Raw genomic sequence first — 17,410 nt, 5'->3', positions numbered from 1 at the left:
GCACGTGTATGTGCGTGTGTGTGTGTGTGTGGTCTAGCGTGGTACAGTACATACCTATACCTGCTTAGCGAGAAAAAAAAGAAAAAAATCTATCTCTATCGACTTCCATTGTCTCACTCTCACTCACTCTGTTTCTCTTTATCCATATGACCATATTGCCTAACCTCACTGAGAGCTCTGGAGCTAGTCTAGCTTGAAAACAGAGACATTTTAAGACAGCAGGTGTAGCACTCAGTCAAACTACACTCTTCCCCAATGGGATATTAAACAGCACCAATACTGTAGTCTGAGGGAAGTTTAGTTTGAGTTTTAACGCAACTTCCACATTCAGACAGGAGTTGTCTTCATCAGAGACACACACAGTCGCTGACACTCCACATTAAAGAGTGAGGGAGGTTAAAAGTGGAGTGAACTGTTTTTTTTTGGCGTAAATCACTTTTAATGAACAGAGAGACGTTTCGGCGCTTCGGGATGATGCATAATAGCTTCCTGTTTAGATGGGAGGGCACTCCTCCCTCACTCCCAGCTGTGAGGAAGCAGACCTCTCAGTCTTACCGTGGCACTAAGATGTCTAATGAGAGAGAGAGATTGACAGAATGAAAAGCGAAAAATGGTGACAGAAATAGAGAGAAATGGAGCGACAGGGAGAGAAAGAGAGGGAGAGAGTGAGAGAGAGAGAAAGACAGAGAGGGAGAGGGAATGAGAGAGAGAAAACTGCCACACAAAGTGCTTCTCTGAAGAATAATACATGAATCACGGCTGCTGAAAATAGACGAGGCCTATATGGCTGAACTGATCGCTTCCAGCCTGCAGGCGATGTGGAGCGGTGAGGATGAATGCAGTAAGTGTGGAATGGGGGAAATATGATGGACCGGGTGGCAACAAGCTAATGCACCTCCCGAAAGGCATCATATTTATATACACACAGAATGACACAGCGTGTGTGGGTTGAAACGAGACAATGCTGTGGATGAAAATGTGTGTGTGTGTGTGGGTGGGTGGGTGCAGTCAGAACGGGGTGGGGTTGAGTGGAAGGTCAAAGGTCATTTGGGCCACACCTCTGTCCGTGTTGCGTCATGTCGATGGCCCGGCGGGCGGGCACCGGTGAGCCTCCGTCTGTCACGCTCAGCACCTCCATGGACTTGCGCTCCGGCCTCCGCTTGCCATGTCGGTTGAGCATCGGGGAGTCCACACGCTTCCTAGGGGGATCTGCAGGAGAGAGAGAGAGAGAGAGAGAGAGAGAGAGAGAGAGAGAGAGAGATGGAGGGATGAGAGAGAGAGAAAGAGAGAGAGAGAGAGAGATGGAGGGATGAGAGACAGAAAGAGATAGAGGGAGAGAGATGGAGGGATGAGAGAGAGAGACAGAGAGATGAAGATGGAGGGATGGGAGAGAGCAAGTGAATAACCAGACCATACTCCTCAAGACAACTTGGAAATCAGCCTGTGCCCTTTGCCATAACAGCTCAGCATCACAGATGCCAATAAGAGGCCATATACGCCTTACTATTGACATACTCTCTACAGTGTTGATCACAATGGGACGAGATGCTGGTCAGTGTAGAGCAATGGTGTGTGCATCTGATCAGAGACATTCCCCTGCTTCACTGGAGCATGTCATAGTGACCGATTGCTTGCCTCTGGCATTTGGGTATCTGATCGAGATCAATGTCTGTCATTGATGCATTTCTGGGCTCAATTGGCGGGTAAAGCAATCACTGTGCTGTATTTAGTACTATGTGCAGTGAGCAGCCATGGACCAATGGCCACATTTCAAGCACAGCATATCATATCTTATGTATGACCACAATGTGATGTTGATTGCATGTGGTCAGTAAAAAAACAGGGAGCATTTTTTCACTACTGAGAGGGTAGCAGTCAGCTGTACAGCAGATCAGTACACAAGACTTGCGTTTGTACCATCCATTCACATTCACAATCTAGACGCACCCTAGCGGCAGCAAATGTAATTTGCAGCCAGAGTAGTCTAGCAACTCTCCGTTGGCTTGCGAGCTGGAAAAATGAAACTTCTATCAGGCCAATTACATCGTGTATAGAGTCAGCGACGGTTTCGCGTGAATTTCCTGCTACTTGAAAACAAAGAAGATGGATGCTGCTGCTGGCGAACAGCGGTCTTTGAATCGCGACTCGAGTTAAGCTTTTTTTAATTTGGCAAAAGTCTGATCAACTAGCCAAGTAGCTCCGCTGGTGGGAAAATGCATAGGACTCATGAGTTGTAGCGCTATCCTATTGCGTGCAGAGGAAATTTGAAAGACAACCATTTATCCCGCCCCTCGGATTGAGCAGTGCCTATGGTAAGTTCCCAGACCTTTCATCTTTATGTGGGTCTGGCTCGTCAGGCTAATTCACTACAGCACTATATAGTGGATAACTATATGATGGTCATTCACTACATGGTGCACTATCTAGTGAATATATGGACGGTTCGAACACAGGGAAGTCTTTTGTAAGAAGACATAGCTAACATGGCAATAGCATAGCCATAGACAGGGAAGGAGTCTTTTGTAAGAAGACAAAGCTAACATGCCAACAGCATAGCCACTGAACTCCACTCTTCCTCTGCACACTGTGTGGCACTGTCCAGTTCTGGGCTCTTACCAATCTCGTTGCGAGGGGGCAGGTTCTGGTCCTCGTGGCTGGGATACCTCTCCTTGCGGTCCAGGAGCAGGTAGTAGATCATCTTTTCCTGGTTGTCACTGCAAAGCACAGTGGATGCCACAGTGAAGAGGGGAGCAGAGGAAAGACATGGTGATGCATGGCATTAATAAACAAGACACACACTCACACACACACACACTCATTAAGATGAAGAGGTCTCTTGAGATAGAGCGGGAGACGTAAATAGCATAGAGGCGAGATTGTGGAGATACTAAAAGCCCAGGCTCTCAGTTCAGTCACGTTCAGCTCAAACGCTCCATGAGAAAAGGACTGAATCTGGACAGCATCCAGCCCCACAGCACAGAGAGTGCAGCAGCGGATAAATCCAGCTTCTCCAGCTTGAAATGAGGACACAGAAGTAACTCTTAAGCACAAGATGTCCCCAAACCATTCTTAGCTAGGTAGCTGGAGGAGCCAAATGTGTGTGAATATGTGTATGTATGTGTGTGTGTGTGTGTGTGAGCCACCCACGAGTTTTAGGACATCATCGTTCAGAATCGTTCATCACACGTAGAGACGTGCCTTGCAGATAAAGTGTCTGATGGTAATTGTGCCACTTCTTAGATGATGGATGGAGGACTCTTCACTAAAGCACCGATGCAGCAAGGTGCTCTGGCAAAGCCTCTTCTCCTCAGAGTCTATATGTAGGTCTCAGAGGAGCGAACGAGAGCACAGGCACACAGATGGATTGGTGTGTGTGTGTGTGTGTGTGTGGTGTGTGCGTGTGTGTTTGTGAGGAACAACACAGGCACACAGATGAAAGAAGGCAAAGTGGGAGAGAAAAAAAGATAAGAGGAAGAGAGAGATAGAATGTGGAGAAAGAGGAAGAGAGCGATAGAATGTGGAGAAAGAGGAAGAGAGCGAGGCAGAGAAAGAGTCTCTGGATATAGAAACAGAGGACCCGTGTGGCAAGTGAGGGGTAACGTGGGATGTGTTCGGGGGAAATAACCCAGGACGAGTGGTTTAACTGGCACAAGACAAGCCCAAATTGATCTATGCTCACAAAAATGTCCTATGACAGGTTCAAAGATTTCCATAAGGGAGACAGAGGGCAAAAGGAAAAGCTTACAGATAGCGAATTGTCGCTCCTTCTCTCTCTCGGGCTTCTGTCTTTCACTGCTTCTCCATTCCTCCCATTCTTTCCCTTTCTTCCCATCTCTGCCTCTCTTGTCCTCTCTATCTCTTCTCTACAATCTCTCCTCTCTTCTCCCTTCTTTCTATCTCCTCTATCTCCACTTCACTGCCTTCATTTTTTCCTGCCTTTCTCTCCTTCCATCCTTCTCCATTCTGTTTTTACATCTCCTCCTCTTCTTCTCTCCCTCTCTCTTTCCTTCCCTCCCTCCCCTCCTCCCATTTCTCTCTCTCTCTGGAGACACTCATCCCTCACTTCTAAGCCCTCATTCCTTTCTTCTCCTCTCCATCGACTTTACCTCCTTCACCTTTCCTTCCCGCCATCACTCTCTCTCTCTCTCTCTCTCTCTCTCCTCTCTCTCTCTCTCTCTCTCTCTCCTCTCTCTCTCTCTCTCTCTCTCTCTCTCTCTCTCTCTCTCGAGACACTCACTCCTCAGACAGCAGATCCTTCATCAGTTTGTTCTTGTCCCGGAAGCAGCCTAGCGAGTGCATGCTCTCCAGGACGTCCGGGTCGATGTCCTCGGCAGAGGGCAGCGTCTGGATCGTCACCTTCCTGGGCACCGGCTGCTCTGGCTCGGGCTCATTCTTGCCTCCTCTGGGAAAGAGAGAGAGAGAAAGACAGAGGCATGGAGAGAGAGAGAGAGGGATGAAGAGAGAGAAAGAGGAGGAGAGAGGGAGAAGGGACATAACATTTTATTAAAATACGGTTCTTTCTCACATAATTGCACCAATAAAACATTGAAACTTCCAATTGCCAATGTTTACACCACTGTGTTACAAAAGAAAGATGAACTGTAAATAGAGGGACCCCCCATTCCCCCCCACACACACACACACACACACCTCTCCTCCGCCAGTGTACATAATCCTAAAGGATGCTGGATAAAAAATGATAACAATAACTTGCTGACAGAATGGGGGCTTTTTTCAGCACTACAATATTTGCTGTTGCCATCTGTTGAAAAGACCTGTGTGTGTATATGTGTAAGTGTGTATGTGTATGTGTGTGTTGACAGCATGCTGTGTGGGACAGTACAGGTGCTGTGGGGAGGGCTGTTACCTGTGTGTAGTTGTGCATGTGTGTGTGTGTGTGTGTGTGTGTGTGTGTGTGTGACATGTCCGTATGTAGGCATCATCTGTGTGTGTGAGTGGGTATGTGTGTGTGTGTTCATGTTTTTTTGTGTGAGTGCATGTCAGAAAATATTTCTGTGTGTGTGTGTATGTGTACAGTATGTGTGTGTGTGTGTTGTGACCCCTGTGCGTGCCAGCATGTCGCTCCTGTGCAATGCCACCCCCCCTCTTTCTAGGAGGCCAGACAATGGCCACGCGAGCAGACAGCTCTACTCTCATCAGAGCAGCCACGTCTCTGTCCTTGCTGCTGGCATGCCGAGGCCACCCCCATTCATCAGCACAGCATGCAACACACACACACATACACACACAAGAGACAAGAACACACATGCGCAAGTATGTCATGAAACTGAAAACCTTTCACATGCAGGCAGAAAACATACACACAACACACACAGCCTAAACAATACACACACTCAAATAGAGCCCACACATACACACACAAAACACACACACACACACACACACACAAACACACACACACACACATGCATGGGCTGACTGCTGTATGCCGAGCGTGAAAGAGTTGGAAACAGGAGGAATACTCACATGTACCACGTGTGCTTCTGAATCTGATCTAACTGTGAGGACAAACACAAGGAGAGAGAAGGGGAAACAATCAGACATGAAGGCACACACAGCAGAGAAATGCTGCTTCACACAGTCTTTCTCCTGCAATACATACAAAGGATCAATCAAACGCAACACAATCGAAAAAACAGACAAGAGTTTTCCTATGGCGTTCAGCACACGACACGCATACACACACACACACACACACACACACACACACACACACACACACACACACACACACACACACACACACACATATCCCTAATGCAATTCTGAGAACAGTGGCACTCAATAGCATGGAATCAAGATAGATCAGAATGTGAAGAAAGACATTAATCATATATATTACATGTCAAATTCCCAATACATAACTGCACACAGACGCAGAACGACTAGCGTGTCACACCCCCCCAAAACACTCCAGACTGACAGACTATTTGACAGACAGAAATACACTATTTATCGGCGATCCATCTGAATTAGACTATATGAGCCCGTGAAGAGTGAGTAGAGGGGGAGGAACTTTTGGTGGGTTGGTTCTCTGAGGTTCCTTGACGGGACTTAGGGGGGAGGACTCAATGAGGTACCGGGGGAGTCTGGAACCATTCGGAGAGCCCAAACTCTGGGACCCCTAGAGGCTCAAGGGAGGAAATACAAGTGTAATCAGGACAGAGGCCGCGGCAATCAATCTTCATTGGGGAGGCAGGGTGAAGCACAGGGCTTTGTAAATGTGTGTGTGTGTGTATGTGTGTGTGTGTGTGTGTGTGTGTGTGTCTGTCTGTCTGTGTGTATGTGTGTGTGTGTGTGTGTGTGTGTGTGTCTGTCTGTCTGTGTGTATGTGTGTATATGTGTGTGTGTGTGTGTGTGTGTGTGTGTGTGTGTGTGTGTGTGTGTGTGTGTGTCTGTCTGCCTGTGTGTATGTGTGTATGTGTGTGTGTGTGTGTGTGTGTGTGTGTGTGTGTGTGTGTGTGTGTGTGTGTGTGTCTGTCTGTCTGTCTGTCTGTGTGTGTGTGTGTGTGTGTGTGTGTGTGTGTGTGTGTGTGTGTGCGTGTGTGTGTATGTGTGTGTGTGTGTGTGTATGTGTGTGTGTGTGTGTGTGGAGGAGGACAGGGATGGGGATGGAAGCAGGGACAAGAGAGATCTCATTATCTCATAAATACAAATAAAGAGGTCAACTGGGGCATTATTCATGAGCCATCTTCTCTGTCTCTTGATTTCAAAGCATTCAAATTGCCTTCTCGCTTGGCCCAAGTTGACTATCCACAGAGGCTCAATCGATGTTAGCTCTGATGCAAATGTGTGTGTGTATGTGTTTGTGTTTGTGTTTGTTTGTGTGCCAGGGATAAAACTGAGCTACACAGATCTCTTTCATATGCTTAACCTGACAAATCCCTCCCAGACACAGACTTAAAGCTTTGTCACTATGCATGGAACGATCATAGGTCCATTACCATCAACAACAAAGGGGTAAGAATCACCATAAACCTCAACCAGTGCAGAGCCACGATCACATCTAGTGATTGCTAGGGTAATATAACCTGACGGCTCTTTGTGTTTCCATGGCTTTAGGGGAGAATGCAGATGTGATTCATTAAATCTTCTCTGGAGCGCAAGCGTGTGATTGGTTGATGGGCACGTCCGTGAGCCTACATTAGCATTCCAGACGAGCGTGATGGCGGCGCCATTGCAGTTGGCGTTGGCGGCAATGTCAGGCGAGGGAGAGTGTCTTCTAACGGCTTTCAGCAGCCTGTCCACATGACACAAAGTGACAGTTTTATTAAGGCGCTGGGTCGACTGGAGACCAATATCACAGTTTGCCGTGGCAATCCACTTTGGGCTCGGAGGGTAATTCTCTTTGAAAACGCAGGATCAAATCAATCAATCAATTTCACCAACCCAGCTGGTCTCAAAACAAATATGGCTGAGGCCTCACGGCTGTGGCCACCCCCCTCTCTTTCTCTCTCTTTGTCACTCTTTCTCTCTGACACTCACTCTCTCACACACACACACACACACACACACACACACACACACACACACACACCCTGCTATGTGCATCAGCCATATGGGTGTCCAGTGAAATGATGAAAAAAGCTGCAGGGCGGACACGAGTTAGTAGGCCCACAGAGAGAGTGATTACAGGTTTGACAGGATTGTTCTTTTTAAAGAAAAATCAGCAGAGGGATGGGGTCTTCCCCACTGACACATCTGGGCACAAGCACACACACATACCCATACACACACAAACAGACACACACGCAGACAGACAGAAAAAAAGGCACACAGATGAACAGAAACAGACAAAAAAAACACACACACACACTAAAGCTGTGTGGGTTTGCTCCTTTGTCCTGCTGGCTATTTTGATAGTCCGGCTGTCAGCCTATAGACAGATTTCCAAATAAATCAACAGAAACAAGAGAGCGCAATTACATGCCTCTGAGGAGGAGAGAGAACCTACAGTGGGGGGCCCCTGACACAGAAGCCACAGGAGCTTTCAGCAGGAGACACTAGCAACAGACAGTGGTCAAGGGCAAGGATAATCTCTGTGGAGAGCAGTGGATCATCCAAACAACAAACCAGACGGCCAGACAAGTGCCATTTCCCCCCAAAAAAAAAATAGGGATGCTCAAAAACTACCCTCATCTCAAATTTCTGCAGATCAAGAAAATTGGTCTGTCTAGACTTAGCCTTATACAGATTATGTGAATCATGAAGTGCACTATTATGGAGAACAAGGCAGAGAGAGAGAGAGCAAGTCAGAAAGAGAGATCAAGAGAAAGATGGACAGAGAGACAGAGGGAAACACTGAGAGAGGGAGAGAGAGAGAAAGAAAAAGAGAAAGAGAGGAAGAAAAGAGAGAAACTCTGACTAAGGCTCAGTGATGTTACCCTAGCAGACATATGAAACCTCGGCCCTCTCATGCCTCCAATAGCGTCGGCTGATTTGTGTCTGAGTCATATGAAATCCCACAGCTCGCTCCGATGGTGCGAGGAGAAAGAGGAGGAGGAGAAAAACAAGGAGGGGGGCAGGAGGAGGAGGAGGAGGAGGATGAAGAGGAGGAGGAGGGGAAGGAGGAGAGAGAGGAGGAGGGAGAGGAAGAGGAGGAGAAGGAGGAATGGGGGAGAGAGGAGGGGGAAGAAGAAGAGGAGGAGGAAGAGGAGGAGGAGGAGGAGAGGAAGTGGAAGAGGAGAAGGAGGGGGAGGAGAAGGGAGAGAGACAGGAGGGGGAGGAAGAAGAGGAGGAGGAAGGGGGTGGCAGGTCATGGGAAGCACTTCCTGCGGTCGCCGGGAGCCATGGCAACGCAGTGCATGCCTTTGCCTGGAGAGATTGCGAGGGGTTTTGTGACATGAGGTGAACTCTGATGCAATCGTAGCGCTGGCTGAGGGAAATCGTTGCCCCTCCTCGCCTTTCTTTTCTGTTTCTGCAGTTGTGTGTTTGTTTAATTGTTTTGTTTTTGTTTTGTATGTTTCTGTTGGACTATTTGTAGCGCCGTGGGAGACGGGAATGGACTTGTGTGTGTATGAACTCTAAGGTCACGAGGGATAGTTTGGAGTCACGTTGTAAAAAACAAGTAAGGACTAAGGAACGACTTGTTTTGTCCTGAATATAATGCTCAGAAAGAAGGAGGGAGAGAAAAAGAGAATGCTGAACACTGAGAATCTCTCTCTCTCTCTCTCTCTCTCTCTCTCTCTCTCTCTCTGTCTCTCCCTCTCTCTCTGCTCTCTCTCTCTCTCTCTCTCTCTCCCTCTCTCTCTCCCTCTCTCTCTCTCTCTTTCTCTCTCTCTTGTGATTAGTCCCCTAGCTCTCGTCTCCTTCAAACTGAGATTACTGTGCTCTGCTTCTCCTTGTCCACACTGCCTCTCCTCGCCTGCTCAACCCAGCCGACGCGGTGATTGATAGTCCTGATGTCCAGGCACATGGGCAACAGAGCCTTGCGAGGCAGACGACCCGAAATCTGGACGTGACAGTGACTCTCTCGCTCTCTCTCTCTCTCTCTCTCTCTCTCTCTCTCTCTCTCTCTCTCTCTCTCTCTCTCTCTCTCTCTCTCTCTCTTTCTCTCAGCTTCCTATCTCTACATGCCTTCCCACAAATCAGTGCCCAAGAACAAAGGGCAGTGCCGTAGCATGTCGCCAACGCTTTTCTTTTAACTCTCCTGACCACTTCCATTACGTACATTTCACACCCACCACCGGCCACTTGTCGCCTGTGCCGTCTCTCTCTCTCTCTCTCTCTCTCTCTCTCTCTCTCTCTCTCTCTCTCTCTCTCTCTGGCTCCATAGCTCTCCATCTCTCTGATGCTGTTACTCTGCTTCTATCTGGTCTTCTGAATATGGGCAGATTTTACCCCCTTTGCTGCTTTTCAAGGTTGTGGTTTCCAGGAGTGGGGGATGGGGGGGGGTTGTTGCTGGACCAGGTAGTGGAGAAAGGCAACATGATGAAATGCAGGGGGTGGAAGGGAGGGAACTAAAAAAAGAGAAGGAACTAAAAAACAGCACCTCGGCCCCATATTTTGGCCCAAGGCTGAGTCATGAGTAGAGGAGGAATTATAGAAAAGCAGAGTCAAGCTCCGCAGGAAACGCAGGGAAGACAAATGCCAGACAGATGAGAGGAAAGCGAAAAGAAAAAGAAAAGAAAGGTCTTCTGACCCCTCTTGACTGATGTAAAAATGGAGTGCTGGAGAACAGTCTATGACACAGATGTAGTGTTTCCATGGTGTTTGACTGAAAAAGAACTAAAGAGGGAGGTGAGGGAGAGACTGACCGTTAGCCTCTTGGTAGCGTCCACCTCGATCATCCCTCGCAGAAGGTTCTGGCAGTCGGGCGGGATGAAGTGAGGCATGTGGAAGACGCCCAGCTTCACCTTTTCTAACAAATTTCTCAGGTTGTCGTCGTCGAACGGCAGCGCCCCCTAGAGTGGGTGGGGCAAAGGTTTGAGTTAAAACAGTCCATTTTTCACACACAAACACACACATACACACACAAATACACACACACACACACACACACACACACTTTCACCTTGGGATTGTTTACTCCATGAGCTTTGGTGATCATGCCCTCAAGTGTATCAGAATGTCTTTACACAAAGGGAAAAGTGAGCTTGGACAAAGAAAGCACTAAAAAGTCTCTTATGATTTACCGTCTTTGAAACACATACCATTGGCATGCTTGATCAAAGGAGCCCTGTTCATTTACAGAGACCTTCAACTCTAATACGTTTTCCATGGAATGAAGAAAACAAGTATAAGTATATAAGTATATATAATTTTTTGATCCCGTGAGGAAAATTTGGTCTCTGCATTTAACCCAATCAGTGAATTAGTGAAACACAAACAGCACACAGTGAACACACAGTGAGGTGAAGCACACACTAATCCCGGCGCAGTGAGCTGCCTGCTACAATGGCGGCGCTCAGGGAGCAGTGAGGGGTTAGGTGCCTTGCTCAAGGGCACTTCAGCCACGGCCCACTGGTCGGGGCTCGAACCGGCAACCCTCCGGTTACAAGTCCAGAGTGCTAACCAGTGGGCCACGGTTAGCTTCTTCAAGAAAGAAAGGAAGACAGCGAAAAAGATGGAAATAAAGACAGAAGGCAAAGAAATGTGCTGATAATTAGCAGTGTTTTACACCCTCTCGGCTGCCACATCAGAGTGTGTTATCAGCGATCCTGACACACTGCAGATGCTGCTGCCTGATAAATGACTGTGGAGTCTTAGAGACCAGAGCGAGGAGGCCTTCGATAACAGATGATCTAAATACACCCTAACTACTACAGAGAGAGATTGTCAAATAAACTCAAAGAAATAACAGTGTGTGTGAGAGAGAGAGAGAGAGGGAGGGGAGAACGAAAGAAATAACAAACTGAAGGGCTAAATCTATGTCTGTTAGTCAGAGTTGCTTTTCTTTGTTCTTTTTTTTGCTTTTCTTTCTGTTCTTTTTTTTTCTTATCTTTTCTTGTCTGACTCCTAGTCAGAGTTCCTTGTTTTTTTTTGTCTGGCAGACGAATAACATAAGAGAAGGAGAAAAGGCAAAAGAGGACAAATGCAGAAATAATGAACTACAGTCCGATCACATGCCGGCCGGTCTGCAGGACTGAGCATGGACTCTCTCGCCGCACAGCGCGGCAGCCACACGGCAGCCGCACAGCAACATCGGTGAGGTAGCGTCAACGGTAGTAAGGCCTGGTGCCAACAGACTGTCTGTCAGCAGACCGGTGTTTATTTTTGGCCTCTCCTGCTGGGTTTCGGAGCCGTCAGAGCCCCCCCCACCTGATGCATATTTCATGTGTGGGAGATGTGAATGAGCCACAGCAGCACATGAAACAAGTGTGCCGGGAGAGGGGGCAAAAAGGCAAGGGCACAGTCATCGGGCAGTCCACCCACGGGCCCAAAACAACAGAGCGGAGCGGGGGGGGGGTGCATATGGAAAGGCTTACTACAGCCCCTCACAGCATCATGGATAAACAGAATCCTCAGCCATGCCAATTAGTAGCAGGCCAAGAGTGTCCTCAGCTCCTTACTCACTATTCTGGTCATGTCAGGTTTTCAAAACTACATTGAGGCCATTTCCTAACTGTTAAAATCCTTTCATCATTTGGAGAAGTTGTTAAATGTCAAGGACTATGACAATTGACTTTGAGTATGACTTGAAACAACTGCTATTGTGCCCCTTAATAATCTAATAGGAGGGAAATAAAGGAGGACCTTCTTTCTTCTTTTGGGTAAGTGATGATAGGCTACAGCGTCACCTTCACCAGAGGGCAAGACGGGAGCCCCTCATGACCAGTATATCATATGTAATTGTGTTATATAAGACGGCAAGAGCAGTACATTTGGTCTTCAGTCCACAGAGACAGACAGAAATCAACACAGCACTCTGATGTCTGATGGAACCTCTCCTTCAAAGGAGTCTTTCAGGGAATAACGAGCCATCACACTTTAGCAAAAACTTACGAGCTACTTATTCATACTCCTTAAGGGACAAACGTAAAAAAGATACTATGCTGGAGAATTTCAGATGGGCTGGGAGACGCTAAGGCATTAAGTACCAGAATAATATCAAACGTCTCTTCTCATACAGATCACAAAAGCACAGCAGAACTTATTTTAAAACTTTTATAAATCATTGGGCAGAAACGTAAAACAAATTCCATAAAATTTCATTAAATCAAGCACAAACATAACAAAGCATTAGACTGACTTATCTTAATGTTTTATAATGAATCAAAAACAGAGTAGGCACACTCATTTTTTTTTCAAAATGCCTAAAATCACTCAATAAAAGTCATTTTTGGTAAATGTCTGTATATACAGTATATATGTACATTTTGGTGAGAAGCCATTCCCTGTAGAATAAGAGAGAGACTCACCACCAGGAGTGCAAAGAGGATGACTCCACAACTCCATACGTCTGCTTTCCTGCCATCGTACTTCTCTCCCTGTAAGGAGTCAATGGGGGGCGAGAAGGAGAAACACAAGGAGGACAAAAGTCTTTCAACATCTGAAATGTTTTACCAAGTGGGTGCTACACATTGGTGGTGGTTAGTGAAGAGAAGCGCTATATACTGTAAATGCAGTGTGTTGTTGTTGAAGTATGCCATTATCAAATAAGGGAATCTAATTTGGGGGTTTGGAGTGATTAGGGACAAACTTGGGTAAGTTAACTCCCGGAATGTAGTAAATTTCCTAATAGGAGAGCTTATTGGCTTTGTTTAATTAGAAAGACCTCTTCTATTAGGAGGTTTATTACTTCCTCTGGGATAACTGACCCAGGCAGATGTGTCACTAAACCACCAAGTTGAAATACATCCAACCTGGTGCCAACATGGGAGCCACTGTGGTGCACTAATGCAGGTAATCGCACATGGGCGGCCCATTTGGCTAATGCCAGTAGCAACGGTGGACCAATAGCTGTCCATCATATCAGCATATTTGCAGGCCAAAAGTAGGTCAAAAATGTGTCTCAGTTGTAAAAAGGAAACTCACTTACCCTAATGACCTCAGGGCAGGCGTAGTGTGGGGAACTGTTCAGAAGAAAGGACAGGAAACATCAGCAAGGTCTACGAGGTGTAGTTTAGTTTCTCAGGGTAATAATGAAAAAGCAAACACTGCACATTCTGTCATTAATATGCTTATGAGTGCTAAGTAGCCTAATGTACCCAGAAACATGCTGGAATCCTGAGCAAGTTGAAATCCAGCTCATGTCAACGAGCACTCAGTGGTGTGTCGTTCCACAGACATTCCTAATGATGCCTTTCCCTGTTTATCTGCCAGCAATCCTCCCTCCCTCCCTCCATCCTGTGAGTGGTGCTTGTTGGATTTGAATGAAACCGCGCTCGGAACCATCTGAACAGCGGGTCTTATTAGCAGCACCGAGGCTGTCTGTCGGCCGCATTCATGAGGAGTTCTACTGACACGCTGAGACGCTGCCTGATATGCTGTCAAGGTTCTCCAACACACACACACACACTCACACAGAAAACATCAAAAGTTCAAACAAACACCTACTAGCATGCTAATGAAGTAGGGTATTGTGGGCTCCTGGCTTGCTGATGTCGTGGAGCATTATACAAATGTGTCTCCACTTGGCACTTCCATTCACTGGCTAAAGAAGGTTAAAAGTTGGATTTCTTGTGTCTTTTGTGTAACACTGCATAACTAGGCCTCTTATAAACTCTTGGGGTCAAAGACTGGAGTAACTCTGTTTTCTTCATACAAAGATATGTTGTCTGGGTTTTTAGCTTCACTACTCTCTCTCTCTCTCTCTCTCTCTCTCTCTCTCTCTCTCTCTCTCTCTGAGGAAAAAACTTCCCACAGACTCACAGCATGGCTTGCTGAGGCCTTTGGCTGAAAGGCATTTTGAAGTCAGTGTGTCGGACCCTCCAAAAAGCCACAGCATGGAGTCGTCCTCCTCCTCCTCCTCCTCCTCCTCCTCCTCCTCACAACACACCTGTCTGAGAAGTCCTGGCCAGTGCAAGATTTCTCAACAGAAACACCGCTGCGCTGCCCAAACACTCGCTGATGCCCAGAGCTAAATGTGCACCTGCCTATGCTTGGCCTGGCCAGGGAGATAACTCACATCATGAAAAACAATATACCAAAAAAAAAAAAAAACCCTCTCTGCTGAGCCTCATCAACTCTATGCAGGATGAAACATGATGAAAAATCTTGGCTGTCGGAGTCATTTCAGATTAGTTTAGTCATTTCAGATTCATTTTGATGCAAAGGGGAGGGGTGAGGGGGAGGGGGATTAGATGACAAAAACCCCCCAAAAATAAAACAGAGCTGCATAAAAATCCCTCTTGTCTCCCCAAAACTAAATGGGCTGGATGAGGGAACACCCACGGAGCCTGTTGTCACTACATCAATCCTCCCTGGGCCATTCGCTAGAGCTCATTTCCCCTCTCATTTCACTGCTCCCATCAACCACGCAGGCGAGAGGAAAAGTACCCACACACACACACACACACACACACACACACACACACGTTCATGTTTGTGTTTTATTTTTATTTTTCAGTCGCAGGAACGGTGGATCGAAATCCACCGGCACTCGAGTAAGGCCTGCGGGTCAATGACTCGTTATTGACGTGAGAGTCAGGCCACAGCCACCAGTTGGTTTCATCGCTCACAAATGGGGTCAGAACAGGCTGGCTGGAACTGAACTGATTTCTTCACTCGTAGCCAATAGGTGGGATTTCCAATCTGACCGAAGCCCTGGGGGTTTCCTTTAGGTCGCCACGAATAATCGGAAGAGCAAACCTTGTCCAAACTTTGCAACTTGCCATAATGTGTACACTGGAGCCGCCTGACCTTCCCTCTTTAAGGTGATGCAATGATTAAACTGACAACTGGCATTCACACGCCTGTCAATTACCTCGCAATTCACTTTCAATTCAAATGTACATGATCAGGACAGTATGTGGACATGGGACACTAAGAGGTGAAAGACTGAGTGTGAACAGTGCAAAAACAGCACAGAAGAGCTCATGGTAGCTCTGAGTTAGCTAGCCGCTAGCCCACCATTTCAGTTCCACCGCGACAAACAGAATGCATTTGTGTCAGGCAGGCAAACCTGTAGTGAGCCAGTCCTGAGCTGAATGTGATTAAAGGCAGTCACACGTGCGCGTGGAAATGGGCTGGGCAGACACGCTGCGACTATCAATAAAGCCCGTCGAGCACCATTTGGCCAAAATGTAGATGTACGGGGAACCAGGGAAGGGAGAGTGTGTCGGGGTGAGCCTGGGGTCAACATACCTTAGCAGCAACCAGTAGATACATCACATCAGTACCCACTGCACTCAACTGGAATACACAAACTATAAATATGTTGGGTTGGCTAGGGTTGGCTGATGGAAGACATATGCATAAACTTATCTGGCATAGCATAGGCAATGGACAGGGACTTAAACCTGATGTGTTTGCGGAGTTGCGATGTGGGTAAGCTATCTGTCTCTGACATGTCGGAGGATCGAATGGGATCATCATTTCCTGTGAGGTCATTGGAGATTAGTGTGGTGTGAACGCAATGATTGCGTCCCTGGGACGGAGGAGTGTGCATGTGTGTTTGTGTGTGTTGTGTATGTGTGTGTGTGTGTGTTAGATGGCGGTGCATGGATCGTGACTCACACCTCATCACCCTGCAAGCAAACACCACCCATCATCTGTCTGAGCGTGACGTCACTGTGATGGCATAGTCACCGCCATAGCACTCATCGAACAGGAAGTCAAGCAGAGAAATCTACATTCATTTCCATTCATAAACACATTCATATTTATATTTTATTTTTACAGTGCACAGCCGGGGTGGCTAAATGCATGCACGCACACACACACACACACACACACACACACACACACACACACACACACACACACACACACACAGCTTGTCTAGTGTAACGCAATGCATACTGATCTACACACGCACTGAGTCACACAGCTATCTGAGCCTGAAGCGGAGGGATCTATGGGACACGTAGCTTTCGCTCTGAGATCTTCTCTTACTGCCCAGGCTCATGAGGGGGAAGGTCACTCTGGGGCAACTTGAGCTGATGGGCAGTGACAAGACCACAACCGCTGGACTAGAGCGGACACGACACAAAGGGGGTCGCCTGGGGTCGCTCGGGGTCAAGGTTGATTGGCAGCCACGGTCTCTGCATTTTTTTGGAAAGGTAGGAGTCACAGGAGCGTGGGGAAGCGACAGCGCGCCTCAGAGCGCCTCAGAGCACGCACTCTCTGTGAACTCATGTGCTCACGTCAGTCTGCGTGAACCAGATCTCCCCTGACACTCACAGAGAGAACGAGAGAAAAAAGGTAAGAAAGAAAGAAAGAAAGAAAGAAAGAAAGAAAGAAATGATAGACAGCAAGAAACTAAGAAAGAGAAAAAGAGTGAGAGAAAGAGAAAGGGGCATTTCCAAAGCTTCTGTTTGCGTCTACTGCCTTGCAGTGTGCTTACATCATTGCCTGAAACAACTCCTGCAGCTGAGGATGCCTGCTGACCTTAGGGGTGGGTGTCTAAGGGCACGCCTTATGGCCACACACCACATCACTCCAACCACTGGGACTGGAGGCACAGGCCTGACCCATGAGGAGCTACTGGACATACAGAGTATAGAAAGGAGGATAGAGGCCTGCACACTGTTTTTAAAAGCTCCCAGACAACTTTATTTCAGCAGCGTTTCAACCCTTGATGGTCTTCTTCATTACTGACACTTCAGACCTGGCTCCTGTCAAAATCTTTTTTGGATGTGTGTACCCTTCCTTTGGAACTGCATACAGAGTATAGAGACGGCAAACCTGGGCATATAGAAATGAGTTTTACTGAACTGAATTCAATAGAACGGAGTAGAAAGAACATTATTGTGTACTCAACTAGTCCAGTTTGAAAGGGGGGGGG

The 17,410-nt window shown here is 47.3% G+C and overlaps 1 protein-coding gene across 4 annotated transcripts in view; it reads right to left on the bottom strand.

The window, feature by feature from the left end:
• Nucleotides 1-17,410, bottom strand: part of brsk2a (BR serine/threonine kinase 2a) — a 201,912-nt gene that overhangs the window by 23,457 nt on the left and 161,045 nt on the right. For all 4 annotated transcript variants that reach the window (XM_048257460.1, XM_048257456.1, XM_048257457.1 and 1 more), the window contains exons 6-12: nt 13,502-13,535; nt 12,882-12,950; nt 10,278-10,424; nt 5,488-5,519; nt 4,238-4,402; nt 2,617-2,714; nt 1,059-1,209 (exon numbers count right to left, since the gene is read on the bottom strand). In XM_048257460.1, coding sequence (XP_048113417.1) covers nt 1,059-1,209; nt 2,617-2,714; nt 4,238-4,402; nt 5,488-5,519; nt 10,278-10,424; nt 12,882-12,950; nt 13,502-13,535 — 696 coding nt within the window. The remainder of the gene's footprint in view (nt 1-1,058; nt 1,210-2,616; nt 2,715-4,237; nt 4,403-5,487; nt 5,520-10,277; nt 10,425-12,881; nt 12,951-13,501; nt 13,536-17,410) is intronic.

The sequence above is a fragment of the Alosa alosa genome, chromosome 11 (assembly GCF_017589495.1).
Source record: "Alosa alosa isolate M-15738 ecotype Scorff River chromosome 11, AALO_Geno_1.1, whole genome shotgun sequence".
Taxonomy (NCBI): Eukaryota; Metazoa; Chordata; class Actinopteri; order Clupeiformes; family Clupeidae; genus Alosa; species Alosa alosa.
The sequence above is the reverse complement of the archived record's forward strand: the minus strand, read 5'-3'. Positions and strand labels throughout refer to the sequence as shown.